This window comes from Pteropus alecto, unplaced genomic scaffold, assembly GCF_000325575.1.
Source record: "Pteropus alecto unplaced genomic scaffold, ASM32557v1 scaffold92, whole genome shotgun sequence".
Lineage (NCBI taxonomy): Eukaryota > Metazoa > Chordata > Mammalia > Chiroptera > Pteropodidae > Pteropus > Pteropus alecto.
The window spans coordinates 9,337,292-9,361,335 of NW_006432447.1; the positions used below are offsets into that span (position 1 = coordinate 9,337,292).

The 24,044-nt window shown below is 34.1% G+C and overlaps 1 protein-coding gene across 2 annotated transcripts in view; it reads left to right on the forward strand.

The window, feature by feature from the left end:
- Positions 1 to 24,044, forward strand: part of PIK3R4 (phosphoinositide-3-kinase regulatory subunit 4) — a 62,469-nt gene that overhangs the window by 20,833 nt on the left and 17,592 nt on the right. For both annotated transcript variants that reach the window (XM_006907252.3, XM_025043610.1), the window contains 7 exons: positions 1,495 to 1,668; positions 6,295 to 6,440; positions 8,353 to 8,556; positions 16,786 to 16,987; positions 18,722 to 18,909; positions 19,984 to 20,194; positions 22,438 to 22,603. In XM_006907252.3, coding sequence (XP_006907314.1) covers positions 1,495 to 1,668; positions 6,295 to 6,440; positions 8,353 to 8,556; positions 16,786 to 16,987; positions 18,722 to 18,909; positions 19,984 to 20,194; positions 22,438 to 22,603 — 1,291 coding nt within the window. The remainder of the gene's footprint in view (positions 1 to 1,494; positions 1,669 to 6,294; positions 6,441 to 8,352; positions 8,557 to 16,785; positions 16,988 to 18,721; positions 18,910 to 19,983; positions 20,195 to 22,437; positions 22,604 to 24,044) is intronic.

The following is a 24,044-nucleotide window of genomic DNA, read 5'->3' on the forward strand; positions in this document are numbered from 1 at the left end:
CCCCTATATTTTACCCTCTTTACCCCATCTACCTCCCCCTCCTCCCCTACTCCACTAGTAACCACTCCTCTGGTAACCACTAGGCTATAGTTCATGTCCATGAGTCTCTGTTTGTCCTGCTCATTTGTTGCTTTTAGGTTTATATCCTACGTTAGACTTTAATTCTTGATTTTTTCTATGCCAGACGAAGATTCAACTCACTTATACCACATGTGCTGTGATCCCCCTTCCCCTCTGTTTTTGAGCTGTAGATTATTATTTTCAGTGCTTTAGTTTTTAATTTGTTTTTATAACTTTATTGAACCTATTTCTTATTGATCTCCTGATTTGGACTACATGAATATTAGTGCCCTTTTCTTTCTACCCCCCACCCCATTTTTTGATGTTTGATAATTCAGCTAATTGTTAGTTGACAGTTCAACTAAGAATTGTATCGTTATAGTTGATAATATTTACATTCTGCTCCATGATCATAATAGTCTTTTGTGCATTGTATAGACTGATTTTGAAAACTCAAAATTTACATGATTATGAATGTAAATTTTATTGACTGTAGAGCCAAGTAGTGTATTATTTGTATATGGTTCACCACAGTTCCAGTGCTATGACTCTTTTATCCTTGATGAGAACATTTATAGTGTCAAGGTCAATGGATTCTATATTCTATCCTCTGTTAATTACTTAATACATTACACATTTTAATTTATTTCATATTTATACCATGTCTTTCTTGAACAACTTTTTATCTGTCTTGGAGTTTCAGATTCTTTTGTTTTCCTTTTATAGAGAAAAATAATATTCCTTCTTTACCTTATCTATAATACTTAGCTTTTTTTAAACCAATTTTATCTATTGTTTGTTACCTATTCCATTTTTCTTCTTGATAACATTTTTGAAATTTATTGGGTTTTAGTTCTAATTTTGGCTGATTGATTTCTAAATCTTTGCTAAGTATTATTCCTTTTCCCTCCTTGAATTCCTGGGTTTTATCTACTCTTTTGTACATTCAACATCATCTTAATTTTGCTGGAGTACATTCTCAAGTAACTTTTTTAGAAAGAGTTGCATGATAGGTAAATCTGAATAGCTCTAGTATGTCTCAGAATGACCTATTTTTGTTCTCTTATTTTATTGACAGTTTGGGCATCACATTTCTTTCATAACTTTGAAGATCTTGCTCTGCTGTTTTCTAGTCTCCATGTTGTTGAAGATCATTTGATGCCAGTCTTACTCTCCTTCATTTTTAAAGGACCTTGTATTTTTCTTTCTACAAGTTCTAGGATCTTTTTTTCCCCTTAGTGTTCCAGAATTTCTTGATTATTTGCTTCAGTGTGGGTCTTTTTAATTTATTGTGCTGTGTAGGAAGTGCATGGCCCTCTCCTTGGTTATTGCTAAATATATTTGGCTTTTGATTAATTTTATTGTTTTACTTAATGACATTTGTATTTTCAGGTATAGAACATGTAATTATATAATGTTGCTTCTCTTTTTTAGGTGTTGCTGCCTACGTTGGCTGGCAGAGCTCCTCAATTCTCAAGCCCCTGCTGCAACAAGGTCTTAGTGATGCTGAGGAATTTGTTATTGTGAAAGCTCTTAATGCCCTTACTTGTATGTGCCAATTAGGGCTGCTGCAAAAACCTCATGTCTATGAATTTGCCAGTGATATTGGTAAGTTTCAGTTTCCCAAGTTTGGGATGGGAAAATTAGGATGTGAGAAGAGAAATACCATTAATAAAGCATTGTAAAATTTCTAGGTAATATAGAGTCGGGTTTTCAACTTTATTGTTTCCATTGTGTGTGTGTGTTTTTCTGCATGCAGGCTTGTACGTATTTGCGAGACAGGTAAACAAAAGGATCATTTAGTTCTCCCACCCAGGTTAGGAAACGTATCTTTGCTTGTATTTGTAGTTAAGTCATTGTGATCCTTGAAAAATGAAGATTTTTGTTCTGATTTTTTTGCTTTTTAACACAGTATAGATAAAGTCTTTAACTGCTCTGTCAGCTTGACCTCTAGTCAAGTTGAAATTGGATGTGGAGGATTGTCTATGACGTGTTTCATTGTACTCATTGCTAGTTAAGAATTCATAGTATTGAGGTTACTACTGTTAGTAATTTTATTAACCAGTGAAAAGAATAATTCCTTGATCTTTATCGCACATATTTCTTTAAACTTAAAATTCAGTCTATGCTACCCTGAACAAGCCTGATCCTGTCTGATCGAGCCTGGTTCATACTTCGATGGGAGACCACCTAGGGAGACCACCTAGGAAGACCAGGTGCTGTAGGCATAAAAAATAAATAAATAAATAATGGATTGTAAGCTGACAGTCATTGTAATCTGTGAGGTCAACCAAGGGTTGTCTCGCTTAAAAAAAAATTCAGAATAAGAGCAAACAAGTAAATATGACACATTCTAAAATTAAGAATATTGAGAACTTTTAGTCTGTCATTTTAAGAAAGTAAGCAATGTGAGATTGTGAGTTGGCTGTATATGGAGAGGACATGAAATCTTGGGAAATTGCCTCTTTAGATAAAATACTTAATTGCTGCTAAATGGTTTGCCAAGGAAAATTAATTGAAAACCAAAATTGGTTGGACTTAGTTAACAGGTTTTTCTTGAGGCAATCCTCAGATAATAAAAGACAAAAGAATTATTTATTTCAATTGTTGAGAAACTAGATGGTAGTAGTAGAGATATATAAAATTTCTGGAAATTTTAAAGGCATAAGTGTAGTTTTTTAAAAATAAAAAATCGTGGAGTACTTAAGTATATGTGGGTTTCTTATTTTGTACTCTAGTACAGGGGTCCCCAACCCCCGGGCTGCGGACCGGTACTGGTTCACAGCCACTCCCCAGCGCTAGCATCACCAACTGAGTTCCACCTCAGATCATTAGGCCTTAGATTCTCATAGAAATACTGGTCCCTGGTGTCAAAAAGGTTGGGGACCGCTGCTCTAATATCTATAATCATTCTTAGTTTATAACTGTGATTTGGTTTTTGATTATGTTAAAAATAATTACAAATTTAATAGCAAATTGTTGAGTATTGTCAACACAGTCATGATAAGAATCTTCATTACATTGAAATATTTTTGATTTTTCATGTAAGCTACAGGGTGCTAAACCTTGAGGGATTAATCATCTATTTTCCCATTTTTTAAAAAAGCTAATAACATGGGAACCAAAAGTTCTTAATATTATAGTAAAACAAAAGACGTTAGACTTTTTAAAATTTCTGGTCCTATGTAGTGTAAAGCATGTATAGAAAGCACCCATTTTCATAGTAATATTAAGGACAAAATGTATTAACATACATATCTTGCTACCTGGAATATTTCCTTGCTCATTCTCATTTTCTGAGTTTTCACATCACATCAGTGCTTTTTTCCCTCCTGTGAAAGTTGCATTATCTCCAAAGAGTCAGATTTTTCTCACTTTTAACTCCTCTTCTCTTTATTTTTTTAATTTTTATTTTTTATTATTTTTTAATAATTAAAACATTTTTTCAATTGCAGTTGGCATACAATATTATATTAGTTTCAGGTGTACAGCATGGCAATTAGATAGTTACGTAGCTTACAAAGTGATCATCTTATAAATGTAGTATTCATCTGATACTATATACATAGTTATTAACAATATTGTTGACTATATTTCTTAAACTGTACTTCACATCTCCATAACTATATTGTAACTACCAATTTGTACTTCTTAATCTCTTCCCCTTTTTTATCTACCCCCTTCAGTCCCCTTCCTATCTGGAACTATCAAAATGTTCTCTGCCTCTATGAGTTTGTTTTGTTTATTTCGTTCTTTAGATTACACATGTAAGTGAAATCATATGATATTTGTCTCTCTGTCTGACTTACTCCACCGAGGACAGAACCCTCTAGGTCCATCCATGTTGTTGCAGATGGCACGATTTCATTCTTTTTATGACTGAGTAATATTCCATTGTGTACATATACTACCTCTTCTTTATCCATTCATCTATCGATGGACACCACCCAGGTTGCTTTATTTTAATTAATACCGTCTGTGTATAAATATGTACTCATTTATTCTAATTTCACATAATACATTTCTTCTGTTGCCTGATTATTTGGAAATTAGTTTTGAGATTTAATGTAGCTTATAATTAGCATGTTTTTTATCTGGAAAATGGATGTCTATCAATTTTTAAGCAAAAATAATTATAAAGATAGTTTTTTACCCCTCCTCTCAAATTTTGCAGAGATTTTTCTGGACTCTGCTATTTCTAGTCATTGATCACAAGAGCATATGGGGTAGTCATGTATCTTTAATTTAGCATCAAAATAATGATCTTTAGGTATAGAATAACTCCATTGTGGTACAACTTTTTTGATGGGGAGCTCCTTTAGAACTGGGACTGAAATTGGGACCAGCTGTGGAGAAAAAGAAAAAGCCTCACTAAAAAAAAGTCAAGTAAACAATCTTTTGTTGGCATTTTAAGCTATTTAAAAGAAAAAAACCCCCAGTTTTTAGTAACTTAGAAACACCTACTTAAAACAAATGATAAACTGTCTGCATCTCTGTTCTGTCTTCAAACAACCCATGGTTAGTCTTTGGTAGTGATTGTTAAAGAATGGTGGTAGTAGTGATGATGATTATCATGATTTCTTTGGTAGTTTTTTTTAAAAACTATACTCTTCCCACTTAGAATACTCACCTTCCCCAGATAATGAGAGCGTATTGGATGGAGAAAAGATTGAGTATACTGTTTTACAGGGAATCCTTTTGGTTCTGGTTTCTTGTTTGATGTCTTGAGATTCTTTGTATCAATTAGCCACTTACTGATACAGTAATGCTGTACAACACAACCACAAAATCTCAGTAAATGCTTCAATAAATTTCTCATCATGCTTCTGTAGGCTGTGTGGGTGGCTCTGCTTTAGGCTTTGCATCTCAAGATTGTCTGTGGTGACTGTGATCCATCTCTGATCCATTCTGGATCCCAGGTTGGAAGGTCACCTGCTACACACGTTGTGTTCTGGGTGATGGCAGAAGCATGACGGAGGAAGCCTAGCTATGCAGGGCATTTCAAGTTTTTGTTTGTGTTATATATGCTTATATCCATTAGCCAGAGCAAGTAATATGATTGAGTTAAAAGCAAGGGGCAGAGGAGGTACCCTTTGCATACCATGGGTGTAACGCAAGAGTCTGGTAGTGTAATACAGATAACAAAGAATTAGGACCAATAATGCAGCCTCATGCAGTGCTTAACTCCTGCCAACTCATTTTGGGTTTACTTTTTAGAGATGTTTAAATGTTTTTCCAGTCCTCATTTTCCCTGTTGTTAAAAGGGAAACTATCAGCCCTCCCTTGTTGGATATCTCAGAGTCAGCAGAATTTTTATGAAATAAAACCTTCTCCATGTGTTATTAAAATAATACTTTGGAGACATATTTTGAACAATTTTTTCCTCCTTCGCCTTTTAATACTATAAACAGTATTGACAAAAATGTCTTCTAAATGCTGATTTTTTGCATACTTAGAACTGATATAGATTTTTTCCTTTACTTTTAGAATTTTGAATTTCTAAATCTTACTGTGATTAGTTGAAATCACTGATTTTAGCTGTAATGCACAACATTTAAAATAAGAGAGGTTAAAAGACATTCATTTAATTTTCTGGTTTAATCTTATATTTTAAACTCTTTAAGAATGGGGCATCATGTTTTCAGCCTTTTAGTTTCCATTCATAATGCCTTGTGAATGAATTTATGAGTGATATATTCGATTTGATCAAACCTTTACATTAAAAAGAATGTCAGATAGGTGAAATTGTTCCTTTAATCTTAAAGCTATGGCTTAGAGAAGAGACAGCTTCTATTTCTTTGCCCTTGATGTGGTAGATGATGTGTCCTTTGACTTCTACAGGGTAGCAGATAGGGGTGTAATAGTTTACTGTATACTTTTGGGACTTTTTATATCTCTGTTCAGTAATTTTTAATCCAGTCTTTTAAATGAGTAGATGCTCACCCATCTTCAGCCCTGACTGAAAAATATAAATTTAAATTCTCAGAAAAGAGGTAGCTGTTTTTATTCTTTTATGATATTGCTGATTCTTATGATAGGGAAAATTATAGTATTAGTATGTTTACTTGGTTGAGTTTACGTCTTAGGGTAATTGAATATGTGAAGACACCTGATAGCAACATTGTGGTATAATCTCTTTTTCAATTGTGTTATAAAGTGAAAGTTTGTTTATCTTGATAGTTTGAAACTATTTATGAACATGGTTTAATCCATACTTTTTTTTTTACTCTTTAGCCCCCTTTCTGTGCCATCCCAATCTATGGATACGCTATGGTGCTGTGGGATTTATCACAGTGGTCGCTCATCAAATAAACACAGCTGATGTGTACTGTAAACTGATGCCTTACCTTGACCCATATATTACCCAACCAATAATACAGGTAAGTGTGTTTCAACTTGGAAATCAATCCTCCTTCCAAACTGTGCCCTTTAAAAAAAGGTTTAGAGTCCTGTTTTTTTTTTAATTTTTTAAAGATTTAAATTGAAGTACAACATTTTCACATTCCTTTCAAGCTAGTTAATGTTGAATAAACACTTCTGAAGGTGAGAAATGGTCAAGAGATTATTATGTTTTCCATCATGTTATGTGTAATATAACACTTAGTTCATAGTTTATGTCTTATGTGTAAGAAAATACTTTTAAAACTATAACTGATTTCATTTTATTTTATTTTAAAAAGTATAACTGATTTCATCCCATCAACATTTATAATAAATTAGAAAAAGCCTTTTTCAAATGTTTTGTTTGGGGGGCCACTACTTGGTTCTGGTTTCCTCTCTCTTGCTCTCTCTTTCTTTCTCTCTGTCTCTCTCCCTCTCTCTCCTTTTAAATCTAATGATTACCTTGTTCTCCTTCCCCAAGTAGTACAGCACTTGAAGGTAAACTTTGGATCTTGGTTTGTACAAGGCAATTATTTAACCAACTCTTCAGTGTTTACACCCTTTATCTTGCTGGACAGCCAGCTATCAAAATAGATACTTAAATTTAATGCACTGTCAAGAGATGATTCTGACTGTTAAAACATCCTGAAATGTCCCATTTTTACTAGAACTTCATTTCTCTTTTGCAAATTCTCATGCTTATGGCTTACTCCTACTTTTATATTCCACTGCGCCTTTCTTTTGGTTGGGGAAAGTGGCCTTGGATATCCTCTGGAAAGGAGGAGGATTTGGCTGTGCCTTGAGTCCTTACCTTTCCCCATAGATTCATCCATTTTGGGGGATCACCATTCTTTATTTTATATTTTTTAGAATTTTTTTATTTTTACCCAAAGAACAATTTGTTTATACATGAAAGATGGGTAATATTACTAGAAAATATGCCCTTTTTTGAAGTTTATTAAAGCTTCTTTGGAAATCAGGTCTAAAGATTGTTACTACTTTTGACCACTTATTCTATTTAGAAGTTTATTTATTGACTGTTTTTATAACACAATGTGAAATGTCTCTGGGATTTAAAAATTGCATGCATTTTTGTAATAACTTTTAGTTGTGGTTTACTATAATAAATATGACATATAAGCGGTTAGAAGTCTGTACCATTGTCTTTGTTTTCTCAGAAATCCTTAATTTTTTTTTTTTTTTTGCTTTTGTCATTGTTTTATATTTTGAAAGGCCAGGATCGGAAAGGCTAATTATTCATATGTTTCATATCTTTCTACAGTTTGGATTAGACAAAAGATACCCCTTTTAAGCTGGTTTCCACTGGCCAACTCACCAGGTAGTTAAAAATATCTAAAGAAAGTCCTCTTGATTACTTAGTAGAGCTCATCCTTTTTATTACAAATAAAAATACATTTATTACAAGTACATCGACAAGGAGAGTATTCATGGTGATAATAAAAGGATTTTATGAACTCTATGGAGAGAGTAATGGTGTTTTGAAAATGGTTGAAGGTCCTGGGAAAATGTGATGGCTGGTGGGAAGCCCTGTGACTATCGAGCATCTTTTCTGGATCAATACCTATTGGCTATTAGACTTATGAACATTTTGGGATCTAGAAAAGGCTTTTTCATTTTCTAAACTTTTCCAGCCTGGGTATTTATCATTAGTCTTCCGGTATGATAAACACAAATCGTGTACTCAGATGCTGACAATGAAAAAGAAATACCTTAGCTTTTTAAAGGTCGCTAGTATTCTTTTTTCTTCTAAGCAAAAATTGCAGATGTTCATATCTTGGATTTTCTTAGAAAATAAACACTTATGTTAACTTTATACACAGGTTGTATTGAATTTGAAAATAACTATACTAAATGTATTTTTTGCTGATTCTTTTTATTTTTCTAATATAGATTGAAAGAAAACTTGTTCTGCTCAGTGTTTTAAAAGAACCTGTAAGTCGTTCTATATTTGATTATGCTTTGCGGTCTAAAGATATTACTAGCTTGTTCAGGCATCTTCACATGCGTCAGAAGAAACGAAATGGATCTCTTCCTGACTGCCCTCCACCTGAGGATCCTGCCATAGCACAGCTTCTGAAGAAATTGCTCTCACAGGTTGTATCACCTCTCTGAAATCTTATCTTATATTTAAATTCAAATTTCATAAAAATTTTAAAGCATCCATCTAGCTATTAAAAATATTTTTGGTTGATTAAGTTGCATCATAAGCATAAATATCTGGCAAATATCTTAGGCATTTACTTTAGTATCTAGGAAATGCTAGGATGACAATCAGGCATGGGTTTAAACGAAATAAGGAATGATGGGAGACCTAGTAAGTTTCTTTTGTGATTATTGGCTATATAAATGAGGGAAGGAGTAGATATAAGCTTAGATTTAAGTAATAGTCTTGATTCAGTTCCATGTTTTACCAAAAATATAATGAAATTTAATTAGAAGGAACATTGCAAAGCACTGATGCAGTACAAAAGAATCCTGGATTATTTAAATCAAAATTTGGAGAGTTCTCACGACATGCAAACAGCTATAGTAACTGGGATTTATAATGCATCTTAGATTGAAAAAACTATCATTTTACTGTTGTATCTTAAATGCCTCTAAAATTGCATCAATTAACAAATCTTGTTAGAACTAGGAAGTAATCTTTATATAATACTTGGCATTAATAAGGCTTCTTTAGAAATAGTCTAGATTCAGCATCCTCTTTTAAGAGGGATGTGTAGAACCTAGAGAGGTCAAGATAGGAATAAAAATGGTTAGAAGTAAAGGATACAATTTCTGAATAAATGCTTCATGATCCATAAAGCAAATACTGAGGGACAGCTTTAATGACTGTAAAAAGTCTGCAGGATGATTTGGTTGAGAACGCTTGTCATTCATGTCTTGTCTAACTAGATGATGAGAAAGTGCTTCAGTTGCAGAGAGAGAATTTGATCAGCTTTGAGATGTAAATCCTTTTGTGTATTGTACTTGTCACTAACTATACAGTGCTATTTGATACCCAAAAGTTGGCTTGGTGATTGAATATTGGAATAGGCTTCTATGGGAGGCTGGTCAATAACCGTTTTGGTTCTTTTAGGTCTAAATTTGCTGGAGGCTAGAATTGCCTCTGAATTTCCTTTCCAGGCCAGTGGTTCTGTTCCCTAGTTTTTAAGAGACTTAATTTGATGTGACTCAAATTGCCAAAGAGCTTTTTCTTTGGGTTTTCCTTTAACCCAAAGAACCTTTAACCTTGGCTTGTATAGTAGGTGTGTTTTGTATTTTAGAAAGCAATTTATGGAAAATTGGATATTGAATCACATTTTTTCTGTTGTTTCTTTTTAGTAAGTATTCCTTACCAAAAAGATTTCAGCATGCAGTAAAAATGACCTCAATTTAGATGTTTCTTCAGGCTTGGACGGTGCGAGTCTTTGTATTTCTCTCCTGCAAATTTTGTATATTAAATTAAAAGCCTGTATGCTGATATTTCCTTCATGTAAGTCATTAGTTACTTCATTCATGGAGCCACCCTAGCTTCTGGTTCTTGCTTTTCACCTTCCTTTGGGTGTAGGTTTTGCCACTGCTGTGGGTAAAAGGAGGAAGAGAAAAAGAGCAGTTTCCAAAGCCTTTATACTTTCTGCTTACTACTGTTCCTCTCCCAAACCCTCTGCCATTGCTGCTCCCTCAAGTACCAGCCTCTGTTATTGGATGCTATGATGAAATCACTAAAACTCACTGACTTGTAACCGACTTATGTTCCTCTAAATGTTTGCTTGATGTTTTCATTTGTCGTTTATCCACTCATTTGTATAAATAGGAAAAGAGGAATATGTAATCTTGTTTTATGTTGTTTCTGTTAATAGTTTTAGGAGACTCCTAAAGGTTAGGAGTACTGTTTCAAGGGACAGATACTGCTAGTAGAAGGGAGAGCAGGCCAGAATCTCTGAGGTACTCAGAAGAAGTAACAGCAGAACAACACCAGCTTCTTTTTTTTGAGGACCTGCAATGAGTCTACCACTGTAGTTGGTGCTTTCTAAATTTTGTGACTGTCCTTAAATAAATTTAAACAACAGATGTTATCCCCATGTTATAGGTAAAGAAACCGACTCAGTGAGGGTAGTTAACTTGACTGTGCTCATACAGTTCAGTAAATTTCAAAGCTGCCATTTTAACCTAAACCTGTCTAACTCCAAAGCCCATGCTCCTACACCATTTCCATCTTGCCTGTCAAAGTAAACAGGACAGAGAGCTAAGACTGAGAAGCTTGCTTAGGTTTTGTATGGTCTTAGGAAGAAGTCTGTGTGCAGCTCATCTCTTCTAGCCCCTTGTAAACCTTTTTTTCTGTCTTTCCTTCTTTTTGGTCCCTGTACTCCCTTAGTTTCTTGGGATTACTAGCAGAGGCTTGGTACCAGGGAATATGAACTGAGTCCAAACTTGTTCCTAATGTCATGGCCACAGAGGGAAAAGACATGTTTTCAGCCTCCACTGGTGAGAATTCTGAATACTACAGAATTTTTTTTTTTTTTTTTTTAACTTGGAGTTCTACAGTGCTCTTTTGTATAGAACCACATTTGAGATACATCATGGGTAAAGTAGGCCTTTCTAGACCAGCCTGCCACTGTTTCTGTGGGAAAATGTGTTCAGAGTTCCAGATAATAGACTTAAAAGTACACTTTTGGAACATTACCCATATGGAAGTTTAAATCTGTCTGTACTCCAGATTTTTAATAGGACTTAGCATCTGGAGATAACACATGGCAGGACTGTTTTAGATAGATCTCATCTACAAGAACTGCCTGATTTATTAGCATCCATTTGATCAGGCACTAGTAAAGAATATGTGATTTCATCCTTTCTTTAAAAAGCAACAAATACTTTGCATTTTAAGCTTTAAAATGATTTTTATTTTAATAATTTTTGATTGGGTAGAATACACACGTGGTGTAAAATTGAAAAGGTATAAGAGAATATATAATAAAATATAAATTTTCCTCCATTCTCTGACCCTTAGCCGCCTAGTTTCTTGCTATGCTATTGTGAGTTTTATGTTGTTGGGTGCTGAATTCCTTTATATAGTGTGTTAGACTTGTACAGTTGTTACTTGGAATCAGTTTGATTCTTTTAAGCCTTGCTTTTAAGCTTTGTTAGGACAGATCAAGAGGAACCTTTGGTCAGTGGCCAATTTAGCTTGACTACCAAGGACTTCGGAGGACATGATGCTCTGTGTAGTAAGGTCTTTCACTTCTTGCTGGTGGGAACTTAAATATTTGATTCCCAGTCCTGTGTAAGCTCTGGGAATTGTTTGGCTTACTGCTTTCTGGTTGTGCTTTCCCTTGCCTCGAGTACTTTCCTCTCACACATACGTCGTTCATTACAGGCATACCTCAGAGATCCCGCAGGTTCACCTCCAGACTTTTCAATGGACCAAATGTCACAATAAAGCAGATATCGCAATCAAACGAGTCACTCAGAATTTTTGGTTTCCCAGTGCATATAAAAGTTATGTTACACTACACTATAATCTATTAAGTGTGTAATAGAAATATGTCTGAAAAACAATGTATTGTACATACCTTAATTCAAAAAATATGTATTGCTAAAAAATGCTAACTATCATCTGAGCCTTCAGTCAGTCATAATCTTTTTGCTGGTAGAGGGTCTTGTCTCAACTTTGATGTCTGTTGACTGATCTAGGTGGTGGTTGCTGAAGGTTGGGGTTAGCTGTGGCAATTTCTTAAAGTAGGATGACAACGAAGTTTGCCACATCAATTGACTCTTCTTTTCATAAGTGATTTCTCTGTAGCATGTGATCCTGTTTGATAGCATTTTACCCAAAGTAGAACTTTCAAAATTGGAGTCAATCCTCTCAAACCTTGCTACTGCTTTATCAACTAAGTTTATATAATATTCTAAATCCTTTGTTGTCATTTCAACAGCATCTTCCCCAGAAGTAGATTCCATCTCAGGAAACCACTTTGCACTTCCATAAGAAGTAACTTCTCATCCATTAAAGTTTTATCATGAAATTTCAGTAATTCAGTCACATCTTCAGACTCCACTCTAAATTTTGTTCTCTTGCTGTTTCTACCACATCTGTAGATAACTTTCTCCACTGAAGTCTCGAATCCCTCAAAGTCATCCATAAGGGTTGGAATCAACTTCTTATAAACTCTTGTTAATGTTGATATTTTTACTTCTTCCCATGAATCACGAATCTCCTTAATTGTATCTAGAATGATGAATCCTTTCCAGATTTTCGATTGACTTAACCCAGATCCATCAGAGGAATCACTATATTTGGCAGCTTTACAAAACATATTTCTTAAGTCATAAGACATGAAAGTTGAAATTACTCTTTGATCCATGGGCTGCAGAATTGGTGTTGTGTTAGCAGACATGAAAACAACATTAATCTTCTTGTACATCTCTAACAGAGCTTTTGGGTGACCAGGTATAGTATCAAGTATCAGTGAGCAGTAAGATTTTGAAAGGAATTATTTTTTCTGAGCAGTAAGTCACAGTAGCGAGCTTAGAATAGTCAGTAAGCCATGTTGTAAACAGATGTGCTGTCATCAGTCTTTGCTGTTCCATTTGTAGAGCACAGACAGAAGTAGATTTAGCATAATTCTTAAGGACCCTAGGATTTTCAGAATGATTAATGACAATTGGCTTCAATTTAAAGTCACCAGCTACATTAGTCCCTAACAAGAGAGTCAGCTTGTCCTTTGAACCTTTGAAACCAAAGGAGAAGTCAGTGCTCCTTTCTAGCTATGAAAGTCCTAGATGGCACCTTCAATATAAGGCTGTTGGTCTACATTGAAAATATGTGATGTAGTGTAGCCATCTTCATTAATTATCTTAGCTAGATCTTCTGGACAACTTACTGCAGCTTCTACATCATCACTTGCTGCTTCACCTTGCACTTTTATGTATAGAGTTGGCTTCCTTTGTTGTGTAACCTCATAAACCTTTGCTAATTTCACACTTTTCTTCTGCACCTTTCTCACCTCTTTCAGCTTTCATAGAATTGAAGAGAGTTGGATCCTTGCTCTGGATTAGGCTTTGGCTTAAAGGAATGTTGTTGCTGGTTTGATTTATCTAGACCACTAAAACTTTCTCCATATCAGCAGTAAGGCCATTTTGCTTAATAATTTGTGTGTTCACTGGAGTAGCACTTGTAATTTCCTTCAAGAACTTTTTCCTTGCATTCATAACTTGGCTAACTGGCACAAGAGGCCTCACTTTTGGCCTGTCTCAGCTTTCGACATGCTTTCCTCCCCAAGCTTAACCATTTCTAGTTTTCGATTTAAATGAGAGGTGTGCAACTCTACCTTTCAAAAAGTGTTTCATATATTTTGTCCCGTTTTAAAGTTGTTTAAAGTGGGAGGGTAAATCTAGTCTCTGGTATTACATCATGACCTGAAGCAGAATTTTTGGGTATGTTCGTGGACTTGCACTAGTATTGCACTTTCTTAGACTTGACTTCTGGTTAGAACAAAATCTCCCAGCTTATTTTCCTTTTCCAGGATTCTCTTGGCTATTCTTGGTCCTTTGCATTTCCTTATACATTTTTCATGTGATGTTTTCAAATCAGCTTGTCACTTTAGACAAAAAAAAAAAAATTGTTATATTGAGATTGAATTGGAACCTATAGGAGAGAATTGAAGTCTTGACAATATTGAGTCTTCTAGTTGATGAACATGATATGTGTCTTCAATTAGATATTTAATTTATCTCAGTAAGGTTTTATGGTTTACTTTGTAGAGTTTTACACATCTTTTAATATAATATTTTGAGTATTCAATTTTATAATGCTGTTAAAAAACATTTAAAAAATTATTTTTGTAGCTGTTATATAGTTTTACACATCTTTTAATATAATATTTTGGGTATTCGATTTTATAATGCTGTTAAAAAACATTTAAAAAATTATTTTTGTAGCTGGTATATAGAAAAATTTTTTATCCTGACCTCATATCCAATGACCTTGTAAAACTGACTTATCAATTCTAACGGCTTGATTGTATGTTTCTTTTGAATTTGTACATTTACAATCATATCATGTGGATAGTAACAGTATTATTCATTTTTCCAATCTGAATACTTTTATTGTCCTTGCCTTATTTAAATGATGGGTATCTTCAGTATAGTGTTAAATAGAATTAGTGATAGTAGGTATCTTTGTCTTGTTTCTAATCTCATTGGAAAACTCTCAGCGTTATGCCATTTTTAGGTGATGTTTGCTATAAGTTTTTTGTACAATCTTTTTATCAGATTAAGGAAATTCACTTTCATTTCTGGCTTGCTAAGAGGATTATTATGGAAGAATATTAAGGTTTATCAGATGTCTTTTTTTTAATCTATTGAGATCATTGTGTGGTTTTTCTCTTCCATTAATATGGTGAATTACACTGATTGATTTTCCAATGTCATATCAACCTTCTATTCCTGGATTTCGGGACTACACAACCTTATTATATTTATTTTAAATACATTTTTATTATAAAATGCATAAATATAAAATAAGTATATAATAGTTAAATACTATAAAGTAGTATTAAATATTACATAAAATACATTTTTACATAGGCTGGATTTGATTTGTTGATACTTTATTGAATACTGTTGCGTGTAGGTTCATGAATGATTTGTCCTTCAGTTTTTCTTGTAGTGTCCTCAGATTTTTTTTATGGTTCATTCCTAACATTTTGTATTGAGATATAATTCACATATAATAAGAGTTACTCTTATTAAAAGTGTACAATTCAGTGGTTTTTAGTATGTTTACATTGTTGTGAAACCATCACAACTATCTAATTTCAGAACATTTTCATCATCCCAAAAAGGAACCCTGTGCTCATTAGCAATCATTCCCCATTTGCTTCTCCCCTCCATTCCCAGCCCCTAGCAACCACTAAATCTACTTTCTGTCTTTACAAATTTTTCTATTTTGGATATTTTATGAGTGGAATCATATAGTATGTGGCTTTTTATGTCTGGCTTCTTAGCAAAATATTTTTAAAGTTTCTCCATGCCATGGCATATATCAGGGCTTCAGTCCTTTTTATGGCCTTTATGATGGCCTTCCCTTTTGTGGTCTTGTGAACTAAAACATAGACTAACAACAACAACAACAAAAAAATAGAATTCTTACTATAGCTATGAAATTGTCTACTTTAGGCAAATTTTAGGAGGAGAAATGAAAATAAATTAAGAACTTCAAGTTAATATTGGAAAACATTCAGTTAGGAATTTCTCTGTGATTTTGAACTATAATGCAATTTTATTTCATTATTAGCTTTCTAACTTTCTAGGGTTTGTTTGTTTTATTGTGACTGTGGATTGTGAACATTACTTTTAAAATCTAGTGGGATTCAAGATTAAGGCCTCAGGGGAATTGTTTACATTTTTTAAAAGTTACATTTTATTGATGTTTTTATTTGCACAATAAAAACATTCTAGAGGATTCTCTGAGTGGTTGGAAAGTTTCGAAGAAAATGCAGAACTGTTTCATTTACCAGAATATTTAAGTTGCACATTGAATTAATTACTTAGTATTTATTAGCTGTCAGACCGTTTCCAGTGTTCTAAGTGTCTTGGGTGGATCAATATTTTAAAAATTCATAATAACCTATAAGATGAGTGTTAGTAATTATCTTTATTTTATAGAGGTACAGAAAAATTGGATAACTTGACCAAGGTCATATAGGTAGTAAGTAATGGAGCTGGGATTTGAATGTAAGCAGTCTGACTCCAATCATACCATTATCCTAAAATGCTAGTGGGTATGTTGCTTACATTTGCAGTTCAGCAAGCATGCCTATCAATTCCTGAGGTGTGTAGAATGTTTTCCATATCATAGACTGCTTTCACATACAGTGTCTCATTTCATGTTCTCAACACTTCTAGGAACAAAGTTGAAACATAGATACATTTTCTTTTGCATAACATTGTATTTCTAGAATTTTTGTTTAGATACTAAATGTTTGTTTATTCAAAGTTATATAATTAAAGATCTACTAGATACCAGGCAATGTGTTAAGTTCTTTAGGGATTTTGAAGATGAATTATACTTGAATGCTCCCAATTTGAAAGAAAGTTAAAATATAAAGCCTGGTGCAAAGTAGAAAGTGCCCTAATAGAGAAGAGTAGTGAGATGTTGTTTTGTACTGATACTTTCCTTTTCTCTTGCCTTTGCTAACTTCATTTTACCATTCTGACCCTTAGAATTTTAAATCGGGCGGTTTGACCTTTCAGTTGCCAGTCAATAATAACAGTCTGAGGCCTGTTATTATTACTTTCAAAAAGGACGTAGAGCATATATATGGTTTTATTTGGTTTTAGGGAATGACAGAGGAAGAGGAAGACAAACTTTTGGCACTAAAAGACTTCATGATGAAATCTAACAAAGCAAAGGCCAATATAGTGGACCAGAGCCATCTTCATGATAGTAGTCAGAAAGGGGTAATTGACTTGACAGCCTTGGGTATAACTGGAAGACAAGTTGATCTTGTTAAAACCAAGCAGGAACCAGATGATAAGCGAGGTTAGTACATTTGTGTGTGTGTATGCGTTTAACTTATATTATTAGTTATTTCATAAGGCTACTTTTAGCTAATTAGTAGTAAAATAAAAGTCACATTTCTCAGATACGGAACTTTCAAATACGGTGAGTGACTCCATTATGTAGCAGAAAGGTTTGTGGGAGGAAAAGTGGAAGAGTGAACTAACAGTTAAGAGATTAAGTTAAGTAACTTGCCAAAATTATGGCTCTGTATGTGTCAGAATCAGGATTCAAACCAAAACCTGACTCCAAAGCCTTGCTTGTATAATAAAATCCTGTTGCCTCTGTGGAAATGTATGATTGAAGATGAAATTTTATTTTTAATCCTTTAAACATCAACCCAAGGCCAATAGTCTATATAAAATGAGATAAAGGTTTCTGGTTTGTTATTAGGTAATGCCCAGTCAATTGAAAAGAATAGTCTTAAATTTAACAATGAAATACAAAAGAATAGAGACCAGAGAAGCCTCAGTCATTTGAAGTCTCAAGATTTAGAACTGTCAGCTCTTGTAACGATAACGTTGACACTGTATGAGGTTTTTAAGATCTTGAGCCTTCTTCCCTTAACCCTTTTTGGAGATATAGTCACTTCCAAGTCTATGCCTTTAAAAATTCCTCTATTCCAGTATCAGATTTTGAGGGCAACTAATGAATTATATTTAAACTTCTAACTGCCAAATTTGTGATAAAGATTTGCAACTTAATTATAGGTGCTTTACATCCATAATATGTAAAGCACTCACTCATATAGATTAAAGAGAAAAATGCAAGCACTCTGAGAAAAAAATAGTGAAGGATTTGAACATTCAAGTTAAAGAGATGCATATGTTTGAAAAGGTAAATAAAGAAATGCAAATTAGAATAACAAGATGCCGTTTTCTGCCTAAGAGTGTAGCAGAGAGCGATCATGCCCAGAGTTAGCAAGGGTGTAGAGAAGCAGGCGTTTTCATACCCTGTTGAAGAGATTGTAAATTGAACGTACTCTTTTCAAGAAGCACTGTCCTAAGAAATAAGGACATACATACGAAGAAATATGTAGAAGAGTGTTTTCCCTGCAAAAAAAATATTGAAATATCTGGAAAATATTGAAGTGTTCATTAATAGGGGAATGGTGAAATAAATGTTCAATATATTAAGTAGAAGAAAAAGAAGTTGTGAAACAGTATATATAGTAAATAAAATGGTAGTATTAGTTTATGAGATTTATAAAGTTACGGGGCAAATCGTGTTATTTTTTGGTAATGCTAGAACTTAATATATTTTTCTAATTGGACAAAGGAATTAAAGATTTCTCATCTGTTTATAGTCAGGAGGTAGATAACAATTAATTTTTTATTCTGTTTTTATTTCATTTCCTGAGTAACTGATATTACTAATAGAGAGGTCATATTTAGCAGTGTGCTCAGTGACATTTGAAAAATTTGAAAAAGTTGTTTTTATTTTTGGTTCTTCAGATGAAATGGTTATTTGAATTTGAGCTAACCTTGGGAAACTAGGAAACAAGTAGGTCTAATTATTAACACTATCAAAAGCCCATCTGTTGCATCTGCCCTAGAAATGAAGTGAGTTGATATATAAATGTAAATAAATTGGAAGTCATAAAGAACAAATAGGATTTGAAATGCAAATAGCATGTGAAGCCCCTCCCCCACTAGAAAAAAAAGCAATAAAAGTTTTAGAGGTTTCCTTCAGACTATTCTAAATCTGTTTTCATAGCTAGAAAACATGTGAAACAAGACTCAAATGTAAATGAAGAATGGAAAAGCATGTTTGGGTCACTGGAACCACCAAACATCCCACAGGTCCTACCTAAAGGGAGTGACCAGGAGGTGATTCAGACTGGGAAGCCGCCTCGTTCGGAGTCCTCTGTTGGCATTTGTGTCCCCTTGTCAACTTCTCCGCAGGTATTGTCACTTAAGCAATTGTCCTCTTTTTGTCTTCACATACTGGTTTTAGAGGTTTCCTTCAGACTATTCTAAATCTGTTTTCATAGCTAGAAAACATGTGAAACAAGACTCAAATGTAAATGAAGAATGGAAAAGCATGTTTGGGTCACTGGAACCACCAAACATCCCACAGGTCCTACCTAAAGGGAGTGACCAGGAGGTGATTCAGACTGGGAAGCCGCCTCGTTCTGAGTCCTCTGTTGGCATTTGTGTCCCCTTGTCAACTTCTCCGCAGGTATTGTCACTTAAGCAATTGTCCTCTTTTTGTCTTTTTTTTTTTTCTTTTCTCTCCTTTTATCTTTCAATCCCATTCTGCTTTTTTGGATGTTCAGAGGCTGTGTACTATACTGGAAAAATCAGTAGAGTGACTCGTCCTGTAGGAGGACATGTTTCTAACACAGGTTTATTTTTAATTTTATAGACAAGAGGAAATCTAGTTATTGAACACATCAAAAAAGGTCTTGTTTTAGAGTACTCACTAATAAAGTAATCTGAAATTATGGGTTGAAGAAATTATGAACTGTGTTTATAATTAGTCTGCAGTGAACCTTTTAAATCTCTTTTTATTCTTTAATATGACATAGTTATTTCTGTAAAACAGCAAGAATACTCCTGAGAAGAAAAGTCTTAAGTTTGTCATGTGTGAGAAATGTCATGATGATTTTTATATATTTAAAATAAATTCGCAATTTAAGGTAACCCTTCTCTAGCTAGTCATATTTTAAATGAAAAGTATTAACTGACAAAATTCTATTTCTTTTCAGTTCATGAGAATTTTAAACAAAAATGTTATTGCTGCACTGATAATTTATTTTAATAATGTAGAAGTTTGGAATGTAATATGTGTAATTATAAACCTCATTTGAACTAGGTTTTCACTGAAAACATGTCATTGTATTTAAACATTTCAAAATTGGTACATTAATAAGGACAAAAAGCTGATACAGTGAATAAAGAGAACATAGGTACATTTTTATTATCAAATATACTTTACTTATGACATAATTACCTATAATTCTGTTTGTTTTATAGGTTCCAGAAGTGACAAATGTCCAAAGTAGAAAACCAACAGTACAGGTTTTAAGTAGCACAATTTTACCATCCACTTACCAGATTCGGATCACAACTTGTAAAACTGAACTTCAGCAACTCATACAACAAAAGCGAGAGCAGTGTAATGCTGAGAGAATAGCTAAGCAGATGATGGAAAACGCTGAATGGGAGAGTAAACCACCACCACCGGGTAAAAGCACCACTGAAGGGAGTTGTATTCTAGCCTAGGTGCCAAAGCCTAGAATCTAATGCTGGGTACTGGTAATTACCAAGCAAAAGAAGTAAGAACAAAGTGTCACTTTGGAAGCCTAGAGGAATAAGCAATAAGTGAGACATCTTAAGTCATTTGTGATGTTTGGATCTTCTGAGCTCTAGGGGCAACTTGTACTATCTTCTTTAGGCCACTTATATAAAGACGTTAGGCCTGTCTGTAGTCCAGTTTCTCCATTTATCAGGCTAGGTTTTATCTGCTTGCTTAATGTCATGCCACTTTCTCACTGAATGTCAGGTTGCTTAGAGTAAACTTTTAACTTTTAATTTCAGAAGGGTTTAACATCTATTAATTTTAAAAAAGTAAAATTTTGAAAATAATGAATACTTTTACAAGAAAACAAAATCACCTACAACCCCACCATTTAGCAGTTATCAACATTAAGATTTGGGAGAAGCACTCCTGTATTCTGAGAACATCTAAAGGAAATCTAGAGATATTTCATATGAGAATGTGGCTCAGCTATGTTAACAGACTTGCCCAGTTTAATGTGGTGGAGTTAGTCTTTGATAATAGATTTTCAGATTTTGAAAGACATTTTTAATGAGTTTCTGTAGACTTTAGTAATGAAAATTAGATTGAAAATATTGAGGAGAAATGCATAGTGTGTTTATGTGTAGAGATTTAAAAATAATGTGAATTCCCAAGGGCTTCTATTGTGAACCTAGAAAATGCTTGTAGTGGTCAATGATTTAAAGATTTAGAAAATATTGTTAAGTGGTAAGAGGCATCTCTAGTCACATGAATTTTCATATGTTGTTTCTGTGATATAGTCCAATATTATTTACCAGCCCTGCTTTAAAAACAAAAAAAGTTGACCAAAACTATTTTAGGATAGAAATTGTCTTTATAAGTGGTATTTTATACTTGAGTGGAGCTGTACATTTTATTCAGTAATCCTAGAAAAGGTGTCAGATTTTGTGGTTCAAGAAATGTGTGATGACTGTTGGACTCTTAAATTTTTCTATCCACACTTAAGTGATTGCTTGAAATTGATTTTTTTCTAGAGGGAAATGTTCAACCTAGCCTGGTAGATTATCTAGAGTTTATGACATAGTGTTTTTGATCGCTTTCAAATCCAGTGTATCCTCCTTAAAAATCACATCTAGATGTTCTTTCCACACATACAGGCTAGAGAGCCAAGGGGAAACAGTAAGCCAGGTTTGGCATTAGTATTGGTTTCATTTTTGTTTCTTGGTAAAAAGTAATTTTATCGTAAAATGACATTGTTATCACTTAATTAGGCACAGTGCTAACTCTTAATATAGTATGATCTTCAGCGTAGCTTTCAGTTTTGTTTTATTTTAACATTGATTAATATTAAATGTAATTAAATGTTATACTTAATATAGAATTTTATTCATCACCATTAAAGACAGTTACATGCAAGGACATGCTAGATACTGTGAATATTCAGAATGGATAAGACATAGTTTCTGGCCTCGGAATTTGTAATTTATTATAGGAAATTAATCATAAAAAATACATAATAAAACAAGGGTAGTGATATCATAAAGAAAGTACTAGAAAATCCATGGGCATTCTGAGGCTCTAATTTATAATACCATTTATACTGACATGTTGATAGCATAGAATAAATGATTGCTTGTAGAGAGGAAATAAACATTGGGTGTTTACTGTGGGCCTGGGATCGTGTTAGATTTTATACATCTCATTTATCCATATAGTGACCATTTGGATTAAGTAGTATTTTCCTCATTTTACATTTGAGGAAATCGAAGCACAGAGATTACTCTAAGATCAGACATATATGTGGTATGGTGGATCTGGGTCTTTGAGGCTTTCAGGCTCAGTCTGCCTTTTAACATTCCAATTTCTGTAGTTCAGGATAGTCATTATCTCTTGCTCCTAAACAAGCAGTTGGGTAGCAAGTGACTCCTGTGCCTTCTCAGACACTAGGGGTCTCCAGGTGCAGGCTTTCTAAGGCTATTTGAGCAACATTTAGTTGCTATCTTGGATGTCTTACTCAATAGATAATAGTGTCTGTCATGGCCCAGTAGACCACTCTGGATTGGTTAGCTGTTAGTACCCTTTGTATAGTTCTTATGATTGTTCTCTCATGGTTGTTGGTGATTATAGTTGCTGGGTAAGGGAAAGATTGTAAAGTATGATTTAAGATACACCCCTTTGTTTTTCCTTAGGGTGGCGTCCTAAAGGGCTCCTAGTCGCACATCTTCATGAACACAAATTTGCTGTGAATCGAATTAGAGTCTCTGATGAACACTCACTTTTTGCAACATGTTCAAATGATGGCACAGTGAAAATCTGGAACAGTCAAAAGATGGAGGGGAAGACCACTACTACCAGGTAAAATATGCCTAGCAGGAGAATCAGTTTATTCATTCAGTCAGCAAATACTTATTGAGTGCTTACACCGTGATAGGCACTGTCTTAGGTTCCAGGGATATAGCAATCATAAATGGAAAAAATACCTTTTTTGTGAAACTTTACTTCTAGTGGGAGGTGACAGACAATAAACAGTGTTATTAAAACATACAGTATGTTAGATGGTAAAAAATGTTATGAAGAAAAATATAATGGGAAAGAGGGATAGAGAATGCAATAGGGGTACAGTAGGGTAGAATTTTAAGTTGACCAGAGAATACCTCACAGAGAAGATGTCATTTGAGGAAAGTCCTGAAAATGATGAGTGCAAGAGCCCTGGGATATGATATATCTTAGGGGAAAACGTTCCAGGCAGAGGAAACAGGGATTTTAGAGGCCTTGAGGAAGAAAGATGTTTGGCATGTTTCAGGAACAGTAGAACAGCCAGTGTGGCTGGAGCAGAGTGAGCAGGACGGGGCGGAAAGAAGGGCCAGATTACACTGGCCCTCGTAGGCTGTTGTAAAGGACTTTTGACTTTTACTGAGTGAGATGGGGAGCCTTTGGAGGGTTCCAAGCAGAGGAGAAACATGATCTGGATTAGATTTCAGCAGAATTACTCTGGCTTTTGTGCTGAGAATAGACTGAAGAGAGGCAGAGCAGAAGCAGTTAGGAGGCCATTACAGTAATTCAAGCAAGAGGTGCAGGTAATGGGAAGTGATCAGATTCTGGTTATGTTTTGATGGTAGAACCAATAAGATTTGCTGAATAGGTTAGAGTATGAGCAAGAGAAAAGTCAAAAATGATGGAATGGTTAGCTATGTAAGAAAAACACATAGTACCATTGCCCCCCTGTTGTGGTCATAACTGAGATAATTTATGACTTGAAATCCTGAATATTTTAAATATGCACGATGCGATTTTGATAAATGTGATTATAAGAAGTATTTTAGATTTGTATTACTTTATAATTATGGCCCTACCCCATCCCCCAGTTCTCCCAGTCTCCCCATTCCCGTTAATTCTGCCTTATTCATATTTTTTTCTGTGCCTAGTTTAGTCTGGATCTGAAAAGAAAGCTACTAAAATCCTAATTGAATCTCATATGCTTAAAATGACATGTAGGAATCTTCAGTGCTATCTTGTTATCAGTTCATTGACTATAATTAACCACAAAATCATCAAACAACAAAATATCTTGGATAGCTAAAATAATTCAGAGGTTTACTGTTTACCAACCTGATATGATTTTGTGTTGCTTATTTTTTTAAAAGAGCTCTATATTTTTACACCATGCTTATTTTTACTTTCATTCTGTCTTGCTATATGACATTGGTTAAAACATAAATCAAAAACAGATAAAAGAATCCTGGCTCCATGTAGCAATTTTTTGTCAACATTTTATTATGAAGTTTTCAAACATATA